We start from the raw sequence: 14,426 nt of genomic DNA on the forward strand, positions 1-14,426 counted from the left end.
CACGAGACAGGTGTTACTGTTTCCCCTTACGCGAACTGAGTCCGAGAGCATCTACGTTTCACAAGATGGAGGAATTCTGCCCAACTCTGTCAGCTGCAGAAAACCTGGCATTATGAGCAGGCTTAAAAGAACAAGTGAAAGAAACAGTGAAAAGCAGAGAGAATGGTAAATAGTGCACATCAAATGGACTATGTGGTTATTGTTCTTTGCTTCATCTGGTCATGTGGACAGATGGAGGCCACATGATATCACTGATCTTTTGTAAACCACTTCCATAGATGTTGGTAATGAGGTAAGAGATACAGGGGCCTCGGGTTAACCTGCTGCGGCCAGTTTCATGCTGACCCTTTGAGATAAACTATCAACAGGAACGACACGCCCTGATTGGGTGAAAGACAAAGCAGCCCACCGCAGTCTCCTCATTCTTGTGGTCAAGAGGACTTCCCAGCCTGACACATGCGCAGAAGGGGTCCCAAGTCATCCTCTAGTAATCCGGGCTGCGTTGTAATATCATTATAATACCATTAGCATTGCGGTTTTGACCCCCTCCCCCCATGGGTTTCACTTGGACGCTCACGGGAGAGATTCAAAACGGTGCCTGGTAGAAGCCCAAATAAGGAATTGCAGATGATGTGATCATAGGGGAAGGAAAGGGGAGTCACCCTCATCTAAACCCCATATTAACAACCTAAGCTGCCCCTATGAGGTGCACCTCACTCTGCAAGTTTGTCCCTGTGCTCTCCCACACGTACTGTGCTTCTGATAAATGCTGGGCCTGCTTTGCAATCTTGGTGTCTTTGTCGAACTCTTTCTTCAGAGAAGACAAGGACCGAGTTTCACCAAAAACAGTAATATAAGCATGTTCAAAACGACCACGGTTGGGGCATGTTTATGGCTTTGAAAAACTGAATCTAAGATAGCGAAATAAAACATTCCAAACACCTGTAACACATCTTGTCCTTGTTTTTCTGCAGTCTTTGCAGCACATAAACTGTCTTTGCCTGGGCCTAACATCTGTATTGGATTGCAGGCCGTGCTTGGATTTCAAAACCATAACCTATTCCTTTAGGACCAGCAGCTGTTCTTTCGGAGACCCTGTCTCCTGAAACAGGCCCTAAGAGCTACCGTTCTGACATCCGAAATGCTGAGAAAGGGAAGATCATTGGCCAGTGAATTGCGAGTGCCTCTTTCTTACACACTTCAGGCTTCGGTAGTTTTCGGAAGTCCCACAGAGGGTACTTTGCCACGAAGGGCCCCGTTCTGACATGAACTGAATTTTCCCCACCTGGACATCAAGTGATTGACCAGGAAGTTTTCTTCTCAAGAATAACAGCACTGACTCTTCTTTCCCTGGCTTTCCTTTCAATAACAGCTGCATCGTATCCTTCTGCTATAAATGCTCCACCCTGGGATGAGGAATATCTACTCAATCAACAAGAAACATTTACGCGCAGCCTGTGTTTCTCCATGTGGTACCCCCTACAATGAAATGATCAGTCAGACATTAGGCTGTTTCTGTCCTGTCTCTCCTGATGGAATATGAGGAAGGCAGGAATTATCTGTCTTGTTCACTCCTGAATCCCTGGGCCTAGCACGGTACCTGGCATGCAGCTGGCAGTTGGATATTTACTGAAAGAATAAATGGGCCTCCGCTATCTGTGTGGCACCGCAACAGTGACCAGCACGGGAGCTCTGCGCTGACCCTCCTGCACCTGAGCTTCCTGAGAGCCCTCGCCCGACACTACAATGATGGAGAGGTGGCTGGGGAAGGAGGCTGGGGGTGGGTGGGTCCAGGGGAGGAAGTACGAAGGCAGTTTTTAGGTAACTAGCCAAAAGGAGGAACAGGTGCTGATGATCTCAAAAAATACAATGGAATACTACCCAGCCATTAAAAAGAGTGATATAATGCCATTTGCAGCAATTACGCCAATTGCAGAGATGATCATACTAAGTGAAGTAAGTCAGACAGAGAAAGACAAATACCATATGATATCACTTACATGTGGAATCTGAAATACGGCACAGGGCTTCCCTGGTGGCGCAGTGGTTGAGAGTCCGCCTGCCGATGCAGGGGACAAGGGTTCGTGCCCTGGTCCAGGAAAGTCCCACATGCCGCGGAGCAGCTGGGCCCATGAGCCACGGCCGCTGAGCCTGCGCGTCCGGAGCCTGTGCTCCGCAACGGGAGAGGCCAAAACAGTGAGAGACCGCGTACCAAAAATAATAATAATAATAATAAATAATAAAATATGACACAAACGAACTTATCTACAAAACAGAAACAGACTCACAGACATAGAGAATGGACTTCTGTTTGCCAAGAGGGAGGTAGGTAGGGGAGGGATGGCCTGGGAGTTTGGGGTTAGCAGTTGTAAACTATTGTATAGAGAATGGATAAACAACAAGGTCCTACTCTACAGCACAGGGAACTATATTCAATACCCTGTGATAAAACATAATAGAAAAGAATATGAAAAAGAATGTATATATGTGTATAACTGAATCACTTTGCTGTAGAGCAGAAACTACCACAACATTCTAAATCAACTATACTTCAATAAAATAAATTTCTGAAAAAATTGTAACATTTTGCTCCTTAAGGTTCACTGAAATCCCCCCAATGTGCCAGTCACCGATAGCCTTAAAAATAGAAAGTTGTCAAGATTTATGGACGTTTTGAGGAAAAGCAACTCCAAGAAAAAAGCAAGCATTTATGTACCAATAGATTTTTAAATAGTGGCTGTCATTAAGTCTGTGCTAGTTCAACAACTGGCTTTGGCAGTATTTCATTATGAAATAAAACAGGCAATTTTCTACACAACCCTTAACTAATGCCAAATACAGGCACACCTTCTACCTTTCTGAATAAACAGAAAGCCCAGTTTATTCAGGTCAGTGCTTATTTCTTTAGTATTGAAAGCCCTAGTTTTAGAAATATTTTCAACTTAGGACCCTAACTACGAAAACTCTAGTTGACTGAGTTTCTATTTCTCCCACTTTATAATTAATTTTCAATTTTATCAAGATAAAATGCTTGTACATAATGTAGTAATAATTTTTTCCATTTTAATGCAATCATTTAGGTACATGTACATATAACTAGTACTAAAGTGAATACTGTGAAGATTACTCTATATAAGTACACCTGTAACATAGAATATTGTACAGCAACTATACTTCAACAAAATATATAAATAATAAATAAATAAATAGTACTAAAATGCTTATAATTAAAAATACTCCCTGTCTCTCCCTGCTCCCTGTCCCAACATTCTCTTCTGCAAAGTACCCACTTTTAGCTCATTTGCTTCTTCTGGAACTTCACCCAATATCTGTACACAGTAAATGCCCCCTGGAGAGATCCCACTTGCCCTGTTCCTCCTCTGGGCCCCTGTACAGCCACATTCCTGGTTCTCTCCATTACCATTTTGGGAATCCCCTTTGCCTGTCACCTTTGTTAGTTCTCTTGTTTCTTGGATCATATTCCTTTCTCTTTCCCGGATTTCCCCCTATTGTCTTGCTAGATAATATTCTCCAGTTGCTTCTTAGGAAAAAGTGCATTTTTTTGAGTACATACATACATGAAAATGTCTCTTTTCAACCTTCCCACTTGATAGTTGGGTTGGGTATAGAATTCCGGGTTGAAAGTCACTTTCTGGCAGACAGGGAGGTCATTGGCCAGTGTCTTCCAGAGCCCAGTATTGCTGTCAAGAAGTGTGATGCCTTATTGACTCTGGATCCTTTATATATGTCCTAGTTTTCCTCTGGAGGGCTTAACAGTAGGCTTCATCCCAGCAGTGAAATTTCACAGTGACATGCCTTGACACAGTTGTTTTGTTGTTGTGGTCATTTTGCTTTGGTGGAGACTTCCAATCTGGAAATTCATGTTATTCCCTTCTGAGAAATTTTCTCATTGATTTTCTTTCTTCTGTTTTCTCTGATCTCTTTTGAGGTCTCCTATTAGTCAGATATTAGACTAATTTAATTTTAATTGATTTCTTACTTTACTCTTTTTCACTTTCTTCTTTTCTGTCTCTTGGACTTTTTGTTCTACTTTTGTAAGATTAACTCAACTACATAGCATGAAATTTCTCTCCTATACTGAATCTGTATACTGATTTTTTTGCTAACAATATAATAGGAATTGTAATAAATGCATTTTGTTACATTATTTCAATGTACTTCATTTATTTAACTAATTGATAATGTTTATTAACAGAGTGGCCTGATTTGGTCAAGATACCTTCAGGTTAGCCTCTTGTCCAAGTGATCAGTTCCATTAGCTTCCTGTTTCACTCTCAAAAGTGTCCTATTTTGGGTGATAAAATATATGGTCACACTATTTACTGAGCACTTAGTTTGTACCAAGTGCTGTCCTAAGTGCTGTATGTGTAACAACACATCTGTACAACAACCAGGCGGAGTAGATTCTAATCATTTTACAGATTGGGAACCTGAGGCATAAATCCTTTAAGTAACTCATCCAAGGTGTCACAGCTACCAGGTGGTAAAGTGGGGACTTGAATGCGGGAAGTCTGCTTCAGAGCCTTGCACTTTTTCTTCTTTATCAACTATATTTGTTTGTTTGTTTAATATTTGTATTTATTTATTTATTATTGAGGTATGGTTGATTTATAATATCATGTTAGTTTCAGGTGTACAGCACAGTTTTATACATATATGTATGTATACATATATATTTATATTCTTTTCCAGATTCTTTTCCCTTATAGGTTATTACATAATATTGAGTATAGTTCCCTGTGCTGTAGAGTCGGTTCCTGTTGGTTTTCTATTGTATATATAGCAGTGTGTATCTGTTAATCCTAACCTACTAATATATCCCTCCCCCACTTCCCCCTTTGGTAACCATAAGTTTGTTTTCTATGTTTGTGAGTCTATTTCTGTTTTGTATATAAGTTCGTTTGTATCATTTTTTTTAGATCCCACATATAAGTGATATCATAGGATATTTGTCTTTGTCTGGCTTAATTCACTTAGTATAATAATCTCTAGGTTCACCCACGTTGCTTCAAATGGCATTATTTCATTCTTTTTTTATGGCTGAGTTATATTCTATTGTATATATGTACCACATCTCTTAACCACTATAGATCCCACTTCATCACTGCTTACACTCCCTTATTTGGGAGATATTAGGTTATTTCTGAATTTGCATTACTGCAAACACTTTTGGGACTCCTTTCTAGGTAAACCTTTCTTTACCTCCTTCATTATTTTCCTGGAGGATAAATTCCTAGTGAAACCAGCTGTCTTGATTCTCAATTCACACTCTTTAGACTGTGCCGTGCTGTGCACCTCCTGAGGATAGGAACTGGCTAACAAACCACTTGATTATGAAAAGGCAGAAAACAAGAAAGCGGACTAGGAGAGCCAACACTCTGAAAAGAGCTGTGATCCCCAAGTCAATGAAAAGTCAGGGGAGGCTGTAGTTCATTCTGATTTTTAAAACTCATAGTGCTCTCCTCTGCACGGCTGACACCTAGTCTGATCACTGTCACCTTAGAATCTGCAGCCTCCTTGACACCCACACCCTGACCCCCACCATCTGCTGACAATGGCTGTCCATGGGAACCTGAACCAGTCCTTAAGACGTTAGTCCCAAGACAAATCTATACATCGGCAAATGAGTGGCAAAGAGGCAACTTTGTAGTGACATTAGGGCAGAGTCATATCGGCAGCTCCTTTCTGGAAGGAGGTTTGCCTGTGAATGATTGTTGATTTTATAATCTCAGCAAGACTTTCATTTGCATGGATAACAAGGTTACCCAGGTAGGCAGCCATCGATTTTCCTAAAATGCTCCTTCTAAATCCAGCTTACATTTCATCTCTCTCAGGAAGTCCTCATGACTTGAAGTTATCCAGCTTTTCCAGCCTGAGCTATACCAATCTGTGCCATTCGGGTACAAGAAGAACTGGGATCTGTCTTTTACACCGATTCAGCAAATATGTACTGAGTACCCGTGTATGCCACACTCTGTGTTAAATGTAAGGAAGAGAAAAGGAAAGTAAGATATTTCCATGCCCCACAATTTTCAATAATTGTGGGGCAATAAATCCTTACAGATTTCACTTACTCCTTAAACAAAACAAAAAGCCCTGCCCATTCACTATGTGCAGTGCGTTCTCTTATAATTTGACTCTTTTAATTTGACTGTAAACTGTTCTGCCATCTCCTATCTGTGCTTTTTATTCTTCTTATTGAAATTAAGCATACTGTTTGTATATATTGGAAAACACCCAACTGCACACAGAAGAGACCACGTAAAAATGAGTTAATCATCAGGTCCCGTGTCTAGAGAAACTTCTGTATTTAAAGCAAGAGAATGTTTCCTTTAATTCAGAAGAAAACCCACACCCAGTTACTGCAATCATTCTCCATCAATGGATACTGCATTGAAATCTGTTTACAACTCTCTGTCTTGAGAGTCTGTCAGCTACTTGACAGCAAGGACCCTGTTTATTAATTAAGGTCTTCATCTCAAGTCTGTTGAAGTATATCTTTACTGGTCTTTAAGATGCAATAAACAGGAGAACACACCACTGATTTAATAACAGCTTTACATGGGAAGAGAAAAAGAGGCCCTACCTACATCTATAAACAATTATTATAAAACACATCCTGATTTCAAGAAAGTTAAATTTTAAAAGTATGCCCCAGAATGGAGGAAATCCTGTCATTGTCTTTGACTGGACTTCTGGTCTTGAAAACAGGGTGGACTCTTGCCTCTATTAAGTCAATGGACAAAAATTCTTTAGTGTTGGTTGTACTGACTCAACTCATCCTCCTCTTCCTCCAGTGCTTTTTCTGAGACCGCTGATAACTTCCAAATATTTGTCTGTTATTGTTTTCTGGGATTTCCATTTCCTCGTATGGAACCCTCCTCTGAATTCTTCGCTGGCTTTTCCAGCCTCCTGCTGTCCTCAGGGTCCTGCCTCTGAGGCTCTGTGGTCCTTCATCACCTTGTCCTCTGTGTGGGCGCCCCGGCCCCCCAGGCTCCTCCCCTTCCTCTCTCGGTCCTCATGAGTGGTGCTCAGCCCTGGCTGATCATCAGAATCAAGGGCTTGGGGAGCCCTTGGAAAAGGTCCAAGCCCAGGTCCCAACCCAGATCCACAGCATCAGTCCAGCTGGACCGATATATCAGCTCTGTTTTTCATGCACCTTAGCCTCCGAAGCTCAATTCCTTCACCTGTACAATCATGCTAATGCTGAAATCCGCTGCATCCCATCGCCGAGTACATTCTTGCTCCCCATCGTCACAGCAAACATCATCTCCTTTCTCTTTATTTAAAGCCTGCATGTCTTTGAAAGCTCAGCTCAAATCCTTCCCTTCTCACAGACTCCATCATCACAATTTATTCTGGATTGTTTACAAAGCACACTGAAAACTCAAGAGGGACCTGTTGACAATGAAACTGTCTCCTGGCTCAGCTTCCTACAACTGTCTTGTCACTTTTCAATTGTTTTCTCCACACAGCACTCCAACATTCCAAGGGATCTTTTTAAAGAAATTGGATTACGTTGCTTTCTATTTTAAATCTTCCAATGAATTCTCTTTGTTCTCAGGTTAAAATTCAAACCTTCTAACCTGGCCACAAGGTTCTACAAAATCTGACCTTCATCTTGCTCCCCTCCCATTGCCACCCTGGTCCTAACTAGATACATTCTTTCCATCCTCTGAGCCCTGTTCAGGCCGTTCCCTGGGCCAGGAATGATCTTATATTCACCTTCCCAAGCCAACTTAATAATTACTTCTTGGGTGAACACTTCTCTGACCTTCAGTCCAGGTCGATGTCCCTGGTAAAACCTTCTCTTTCCATCCCATAAACACTCTTTGTAATGAAATGTTTTATCATGAACTGGACGGAATAGGGCAGGATATTAACTTTTCTTTAATATACCACTATATTGTTTTATTTGTTGCCATAAGCATGCATTATATCTGTCATTTAAAAAATTATTTAAAAGCATGAAAGACAGTATGACATAGTTGTTCAATGTCTCTCCCCTTCCCTAGAATACAAATTCCAAGAAGGGCATATACCGGGCTTGTCTTGTTCAGCACTGTGGCTGCAGGATCTAGCAGTGCTTTGAACACAGGAGGCGCTAGATTTATAGAGTCAATGCAGTTGACTGAGAGGACAGAACATGAAAACCGTCGGGGAGGCTAAGCACGAAACTTGCCCAGGATGGAGATGGCCCTCGGTCCAGCTGAGAGAACGCAAGCAGGTGGGCACACCTGGGCCTGTCAGAGTCAGCATTCTCTTCCAGAGCCTCTCCCCAGCCTGAAGGTGGGGCCTGGAAGGCTTTTAAGCAGCAGTTGTGCTTAGTCTCGAGAGGGCAGCGTTCAGGTTACTGGCACCTGACTAGTTAGAAACAGGACCCGAGCCAGAGGCTGTGGGCAAATCTGATTTTTAACTTTATATTTAAATTTTTTATATTTAAAAATTTGTAACTTTTCTAATTGTATTTAATTTTTTAAACTTTTCTACTTATTTTCTAATTACATTTAAATTTTTAAAACTTTTCTAGTTATAATTTTCTAATTATAATTATCTTCATTAGGAATTTAGTACTCACCATATGCAGCTTGGTTTCATAATTTTGATCTATATATTTATCTACAGTTTCCCAACTGAATCCACAATTCCCTCGGTACAAGGTCTTTCTCATAAACATTTTGCATCCTCACGACTTGGTACAATCCATGTCATATTCCCTACAAGTGAATGTAGCCAACCTTCTTTCATCCAAGGAAAATGCTCAAAGTGTCAATATTCCTCAGATTCTTTCCAACAAGTTTTTTATGTTTAAATAAGTCGAGCAGATGTTCACACTTGTATCACCAATGCTTCTTGAAGTTACTGTGATTTTCAATGGCCTTTCATTATTTTTGTTGTTTTTGCTTAGAAATATTTGATAGGGTATTTGTAAATAGGTGCTTGCAATGTTATTTGAACAAATGAAGTGGAATATTTAAATGAGAACATGTGCTTTGCATGCAGTAATTGTAACTATTTCTCCATGGCTTTAAACATAGGACATGCTTTGTAAGTTGTAGGAATTGTGCAATGATATCTTTTGTTGTCCTGGATCATATCATAGTAACTAATAGACATTTGACATGGGGTTTATGGTCTTGTCTCTTTTTGATGCAGCTTATGTTGTGGTGATATAGCAGAAACAGACTAAAAGCCACTAAGTTTGTCCATGCTAATAACGGGAATCTTCAATGATTAAAAAGGAGGTGAAGTCGGCTCCAGAAACCCTGACCTGCAAAAGTCTAAGGAGAACAAAGACATTATTGAATCTGCAGTCTTTAAGAGCAATGCTGATTGATCCCTTTCTTAGAAATCTGAATTATATGTTCCATCTAGATGACACGCCTAGGTTTTGCTTTTCCCGTAATTGAACGTACCTTGCACTAGGCGTGTTTAATTTAGGTTACCAGCTGCTTTAAGAGAGTGTCAATTCAAGCCATGCTGTGACTTCAGTAGGGCTACGTTTATTAACCAGCATGACCCGTTATGATGGTTTCTAGGCCAACAGCATGAAATGAGGGTTTTTTAATTTTTATTTTTTTATTTACTTTTTAAATTATTTTTATTTATTTGTGGCTGCGTTGGGTCTTTGTTGCTGTGCATGGGCTTTCTTTAGTTGTGGCGAGCAGAGGCTACTCTTCGTTGCGGCGCGTGGGCTTCTTGTTGCAGAGCATGGGCTCTAGGTGCTCAAGTTTCAGTAGTTGTGGCGCGTGGGCTCAGTAGTTATGGTACACGGGCTTAGTTCCTCCGTGGCATGTGGGATCTTCCCAGACCAGGGCTCGAACCCATGTTCCCTGCATTGGCAGACGGATTCTTAACCACTGTGCCAACAGGGAAGTCTCATAAGGGTTTTTTTGTTTGTTTGTTTGTTTGTTTGTTTGTTTTGTTTTTGCGGTACGCAGGCCTCTCACTGTTGTGGCCTCTCCCGTTGCAGAGCACGGGCTCCGGACGCACAGGCTCAGCAGCCATGGCTCACGGGCCCAGCCGCTCCGCGGCATGTGGGATCCTCCCAGACCGGGGCACGAACCCGTGTCCCCCCCATCGGCAGGTGGACTCTCAACCACTGCGCCACCAGGGAAGCCCTCATAAGGGTTTTTTTTAACCAAAAAAATTATATTCTTGTTCTTCCACAAAAAGATTTATATAGTTAAAGCTACCGGACCCGTCCAGTGGCTGTTCTTAACAGGCTGTTTCCTTTTTCTCCACTGTGCTCTCACCATGCTTGCCCCACCTCTTTCCTCCCCTTAATGAAAACCTAGTAGATAGTGAACATTTTGTTTATGAGGAATACAAATTCATAATTATACAAAGAAACCTATAGGACATAAAAAGTTTTAAAATATTAACCCTGTTCCTAATTTAGGAAGGAAACATTAATTAATTGATGTAAAATGTATTAGTATGTGCTTACCATGGGTTCTGGTATCTGTGGCTTAGTTTCTCAACAGCAGCTTGACTGAACTCTTCATACTGTAAAAGGAAGAACATGAATTAAGTCCCCTGATTCCAATGTCACTGGGTACAAACATGTCTGAGAGTCTGGGTTCCTGGTCAAAAAGGTCAGGTTGAGCAATTAAACAGGAAATGCTAAGTTCAGTTGAAAGAAGATGGTCTTTTGATTTTTGAACTGAGAGGAAAAGGCATAAGAGGTAAAATAACTCTGAGCCTCTGTGCTTTCCCTTCCCTCTCTGTCAAAGGACAGGTGCTGGGTCCCAAGAAGAGTGTCATCCCCAGTCGCTAAGCTAATGATTCTGTGTCTACACCAGCAGGCATGCAAAACCACAGTTTAGCATTTAGATTCAAACAGCTCAGCTCTTTCCACTTCACCTTGCCCTCACAGAATTAGGAAATGTGGTGGCTACAGCACAGGAAAGAGCCGGGTGACAGACAGCCTGTGGTGCAGTCTAGCTCTGAATGTTCCTTTCAGAAAGCATCACAGAACATCGATAAAATACTTGGTTGCTTAGAACTCGTTCTCACATGAAAACATATCCCCGTGCCCTTCCCTGTGCATAGAAATTCTCTCTCATAACTGAATAGATGACTATAAACTGGCCTCTTTTCCCCAGGAACTGTCAATGGAGGACACATTTTATGCATAAACATGGGAAATGGGGGTGTCAAATTTATACTGAAAAGGGTTTGGGGCCTTAATCATTTCTCGATTTTCCATACTAGGGTTGGGAAACAGTGATAAGGATTATCGAAAGTACTTCAGTTTTGTCTATTTTTTTAAAATTAATTAATTAATTTATTTTTGGCTGTGTTGGGTCTTCATTTCTGTGTGAGGGCTTTCTCTAGTTGCGGCAAGTGGGGGCCCCTCTTCATTGCGGTGCGCTGGCCTCTCACTATCGCGGCCTCTCTTGTTGTGGAGCACAGGCTCCAGAGGCGCAGGCTCAGTAGTTGTGGCTCACGGGCCTAGTTGCTCCGCGGCATCTGGGATCCTCCCAGACCAGGGCTCGAACCCGCGTCCCCTGCATTAGCAGGCAGATTCTCAACCACTGCGCCACCAGGGAAGCCCTTCACTTCAGTTTTGGAATGCATTTTTACATTGATGCAGGATGCTATATTCGTAACATCAAAAAGTAGCAAACTCAAATGAGGCAACTGACAAGGGATAAATTTCCAAAATATACAAACAGCTCATATAGCTCAATATCAAAAAAACAACCAACCCAATAGAAAAATGGGCAGAAGACCTAAATAAACATTTATCCAAAGAAGACATACAGATGGCCAACAGGCACATGAAAAGATGCTCAAAATCACTAATTATTAGAGAAATATAAATCAAAACTACAATGAGGTATCACCTCACACCAGTCAGAATGGCCATTATTAAAAAGTCTACAAATAACGAATGCTGGAGAGGGTGTGGAGAAAAGGGAACCTCCTGCACTGTTGGTGGGAATGTAAATTGATACAGCCACTATGGAGAACAGTATGGAGGTTCCTTAAAAAACTGAAAATAGAACTACCATATGCCCCAGCAATCGCACTCCTGGGCATATATCTGGAGAAAAACATAATTCGAAAATATAAACGCACCCCAGTGTTCATAGCAGCACTATTCACAGTAGCCAAGACATGGAAACCCCCTAAGTGACCACTGACAGATGATAAAGAAGATGTGGTGTATATATACAAAGGAATAGTACTCAACCATAATGAAATAATGCCATTTGCAGCAATAAAGATGGACCTAGAGATTATCATACTAAGTGAAGTAAGCCAGACAGAGAAAGACAAATATTATACGATATCACTTACATGTGGAATCTGAAAAAAAAAAAAAGATTGTTTTCAACTTGCGAAAATAATCATAACTTGAAATTGGATATTCCCCATTAAGCAACCTTTAAATAAGTCTAGGTATTAATTTAAAGGTATATGTCTGGTAATTACATTCAGGTACTGTGAATGTGACACAATTTCTGAAATGAGCTGTTAAATTTGAGTTAAATTAATCACAGACATTGGGGCCCATTCTAGTTAACAATGCAAATCATTGCTTAAAAATGTCATTTTTAATCCCAAATCACCTCTAGTCTAGAACTCCCATCACTGAGGAATCCTCTTGCTTTCTTGCTATACTTAGCTCAGGAAGTTTTCCCTAATATATCCAATTTGACTTTCCTTACTAGAAAGGACCGTTTTCCATCTCTGTAACGATGAGGTCTTTCTCGCCAGCAGAATGAGTACAATGGCAATGCGTTTCAAGAATGTGTGGACACTAGAGTTTCTCTTCGCCATCCTCCTCCTTTGTAACATAGAGCTCTTAGTACCAAACATTGGAGTGGAAAATCCCCTAAGGCTACCTTTTCTTATGCTAATGTCATTTTTTCTTCACTTGCTTCCATTTGCAAAATATTACTGTTAACCGCTTAGGTGTCTTTCTTCCCACAGCCAGTGAGAAGCATTCTCATTGCTGGCGTTGGGTCGCCAAATTGCATAATGCTGCCCATTCTAGACTGGAACTATTGAAGGGAGAAAGGGGGGCTTCAAGCCTTTGTGTACATGGCGCATTTGAAGCATTCATTTTATATTCAGAGTAGGAGTAGAAACAAAACAGTTCTCTCTGAAAAATGTCAGTGCTCAAGGCATGGATTCTGTGATGCATTTTTCTCACTAAAAAACAAAAATTGAACAAGGCAGTGGCTCATACTTCATTTTATGCCGCATTGTATGTGAGCCTGAGTTGAGTACCAACGTGAACTATATCCTGGTCTCCCTTTTTTTTTTTTTTTTTTACTGCACTGTTTATTTAACTTGAATTAGTACGTCAACTTTCAGCAAACAGACTAAACATTAAGTTTCATGAGTTCCTTGACTCTGGCCCCAGTATGTTTTCTGTGGAGTCTCCAGATAATGAGAAACATATTCCATTATGTTTCTAATGTGCTTATCATAACATAATTTAAAAATCCAGGACTTCCGTGGTGGCACAGTGGTTAAGAATCTGCCTGCCAATGCAGGGGACACGGGTACAAGCCCTGGTCCAGGAAGATCCCACATGCCGCGGAGCAATGAAGCCCGTGCGCCACAACTGCTGAGCCTGGGCTCTAGAGCTTGTGAGCCACAACTACTGAGCCCGCATGCTGCAACTACTGAAGCCCACGTGCCTAGAGCCCGTGCTCCGCAACGAGAAGCCACCAATGAGAAGCCTATGCACCGCAGTGAAGAGTCCCCCCACTCACTGCAACTAGAGAGAAAGCCCGTGTGCAGCAACGAAGACCCAACGCAGCCAAAAAATAAAAAAACAATAAAGTGAGCTAAAAAAAAATCCATTAGGCAAGAAAATACAGTATATAGAGACATTAATAATACTAGATCCCATTTCTTGAGACTGTACTAGAGTCTGTACTAGATACTAGGCTAAGCGCTTTACACACATCTCACCTAATCCATTTAACAACACTCTAAGTTATTGTTATTATCCCTGTGGAAGACAGAATTCTAAAGACCCCCAAGATTCTCACTCCTTGGTATATCCACCTTCTCCCAGATATTCAACCAAATACTAGGTACTGCTGTGAAGGGATTTTGCAGATGTAATTAAGATCCCAAATCAGTTGCCTGTAAGAAAGGGAGATTATCCTCAGTGGCCCAAACTTCACCAGGTGAGCTCTTGAAAGGATCTGGGCTCTTCCAGGCGAAGGGGATTTGAAGCATGACAGGGATTTGGACGTGAGGGAGAATGTCTGTTGCTGGCTTTAAAGATGGAGGGCACCACAGCTATGGTATGTGGGCAGATTCTCGAGGCTGAGACTGGTCCCTGGCTGACAGCCAGCAGAGAGATGGGACCTCAGTCCTACAACCACAAGGAACTGAAAGCTGCCACAACCCCATGAACTCGGAAGAGCCTC

The 14,426-nt window shown here is 41.5% G+C and overlaps 1 protein-coding gene across 3 annotated transcripts in view; it reads right to left on the reverse strand.

Annotated features, from left to right (window-relative positions):
• Positions 1-14,426, reverse strand: part of SPMIP2 (sperm microtubule inner protein 2) — a gene marked incomplete at both ends in the record, with an annotated part of 144,250 nt that overhangs the window by 14,848 nt on the left and 114,976 nt on the right. For all 3 annotated transcript variants that reach the window (XR_014296654.1, XR_014296655.1, XM_082653214.1), the window contains one exon: positions 10,472-10,530. Coding sequence is in view for 1 of the 3 variants with exons in the window: in XM_082653214.1 (XP_082509340.1) it covers positions 10,472-10,530 (59 nt within the window). The remainder of the gene's footprint in view (positions 1-10,471; positions 10,531-14,426) is intronic.

The sequence above is a fragment of the Grampus griseus genome (assembly GCF_964374135.1).
Source record: "Grampus griseus genome assembly, chromosome: 4".
Taxonomy (NCBI): Eukaryota; Metazoa; Chordata; class Mammalia; order Artiodactyla; family Delphinidae; genus Grampus; species Grampus griseus.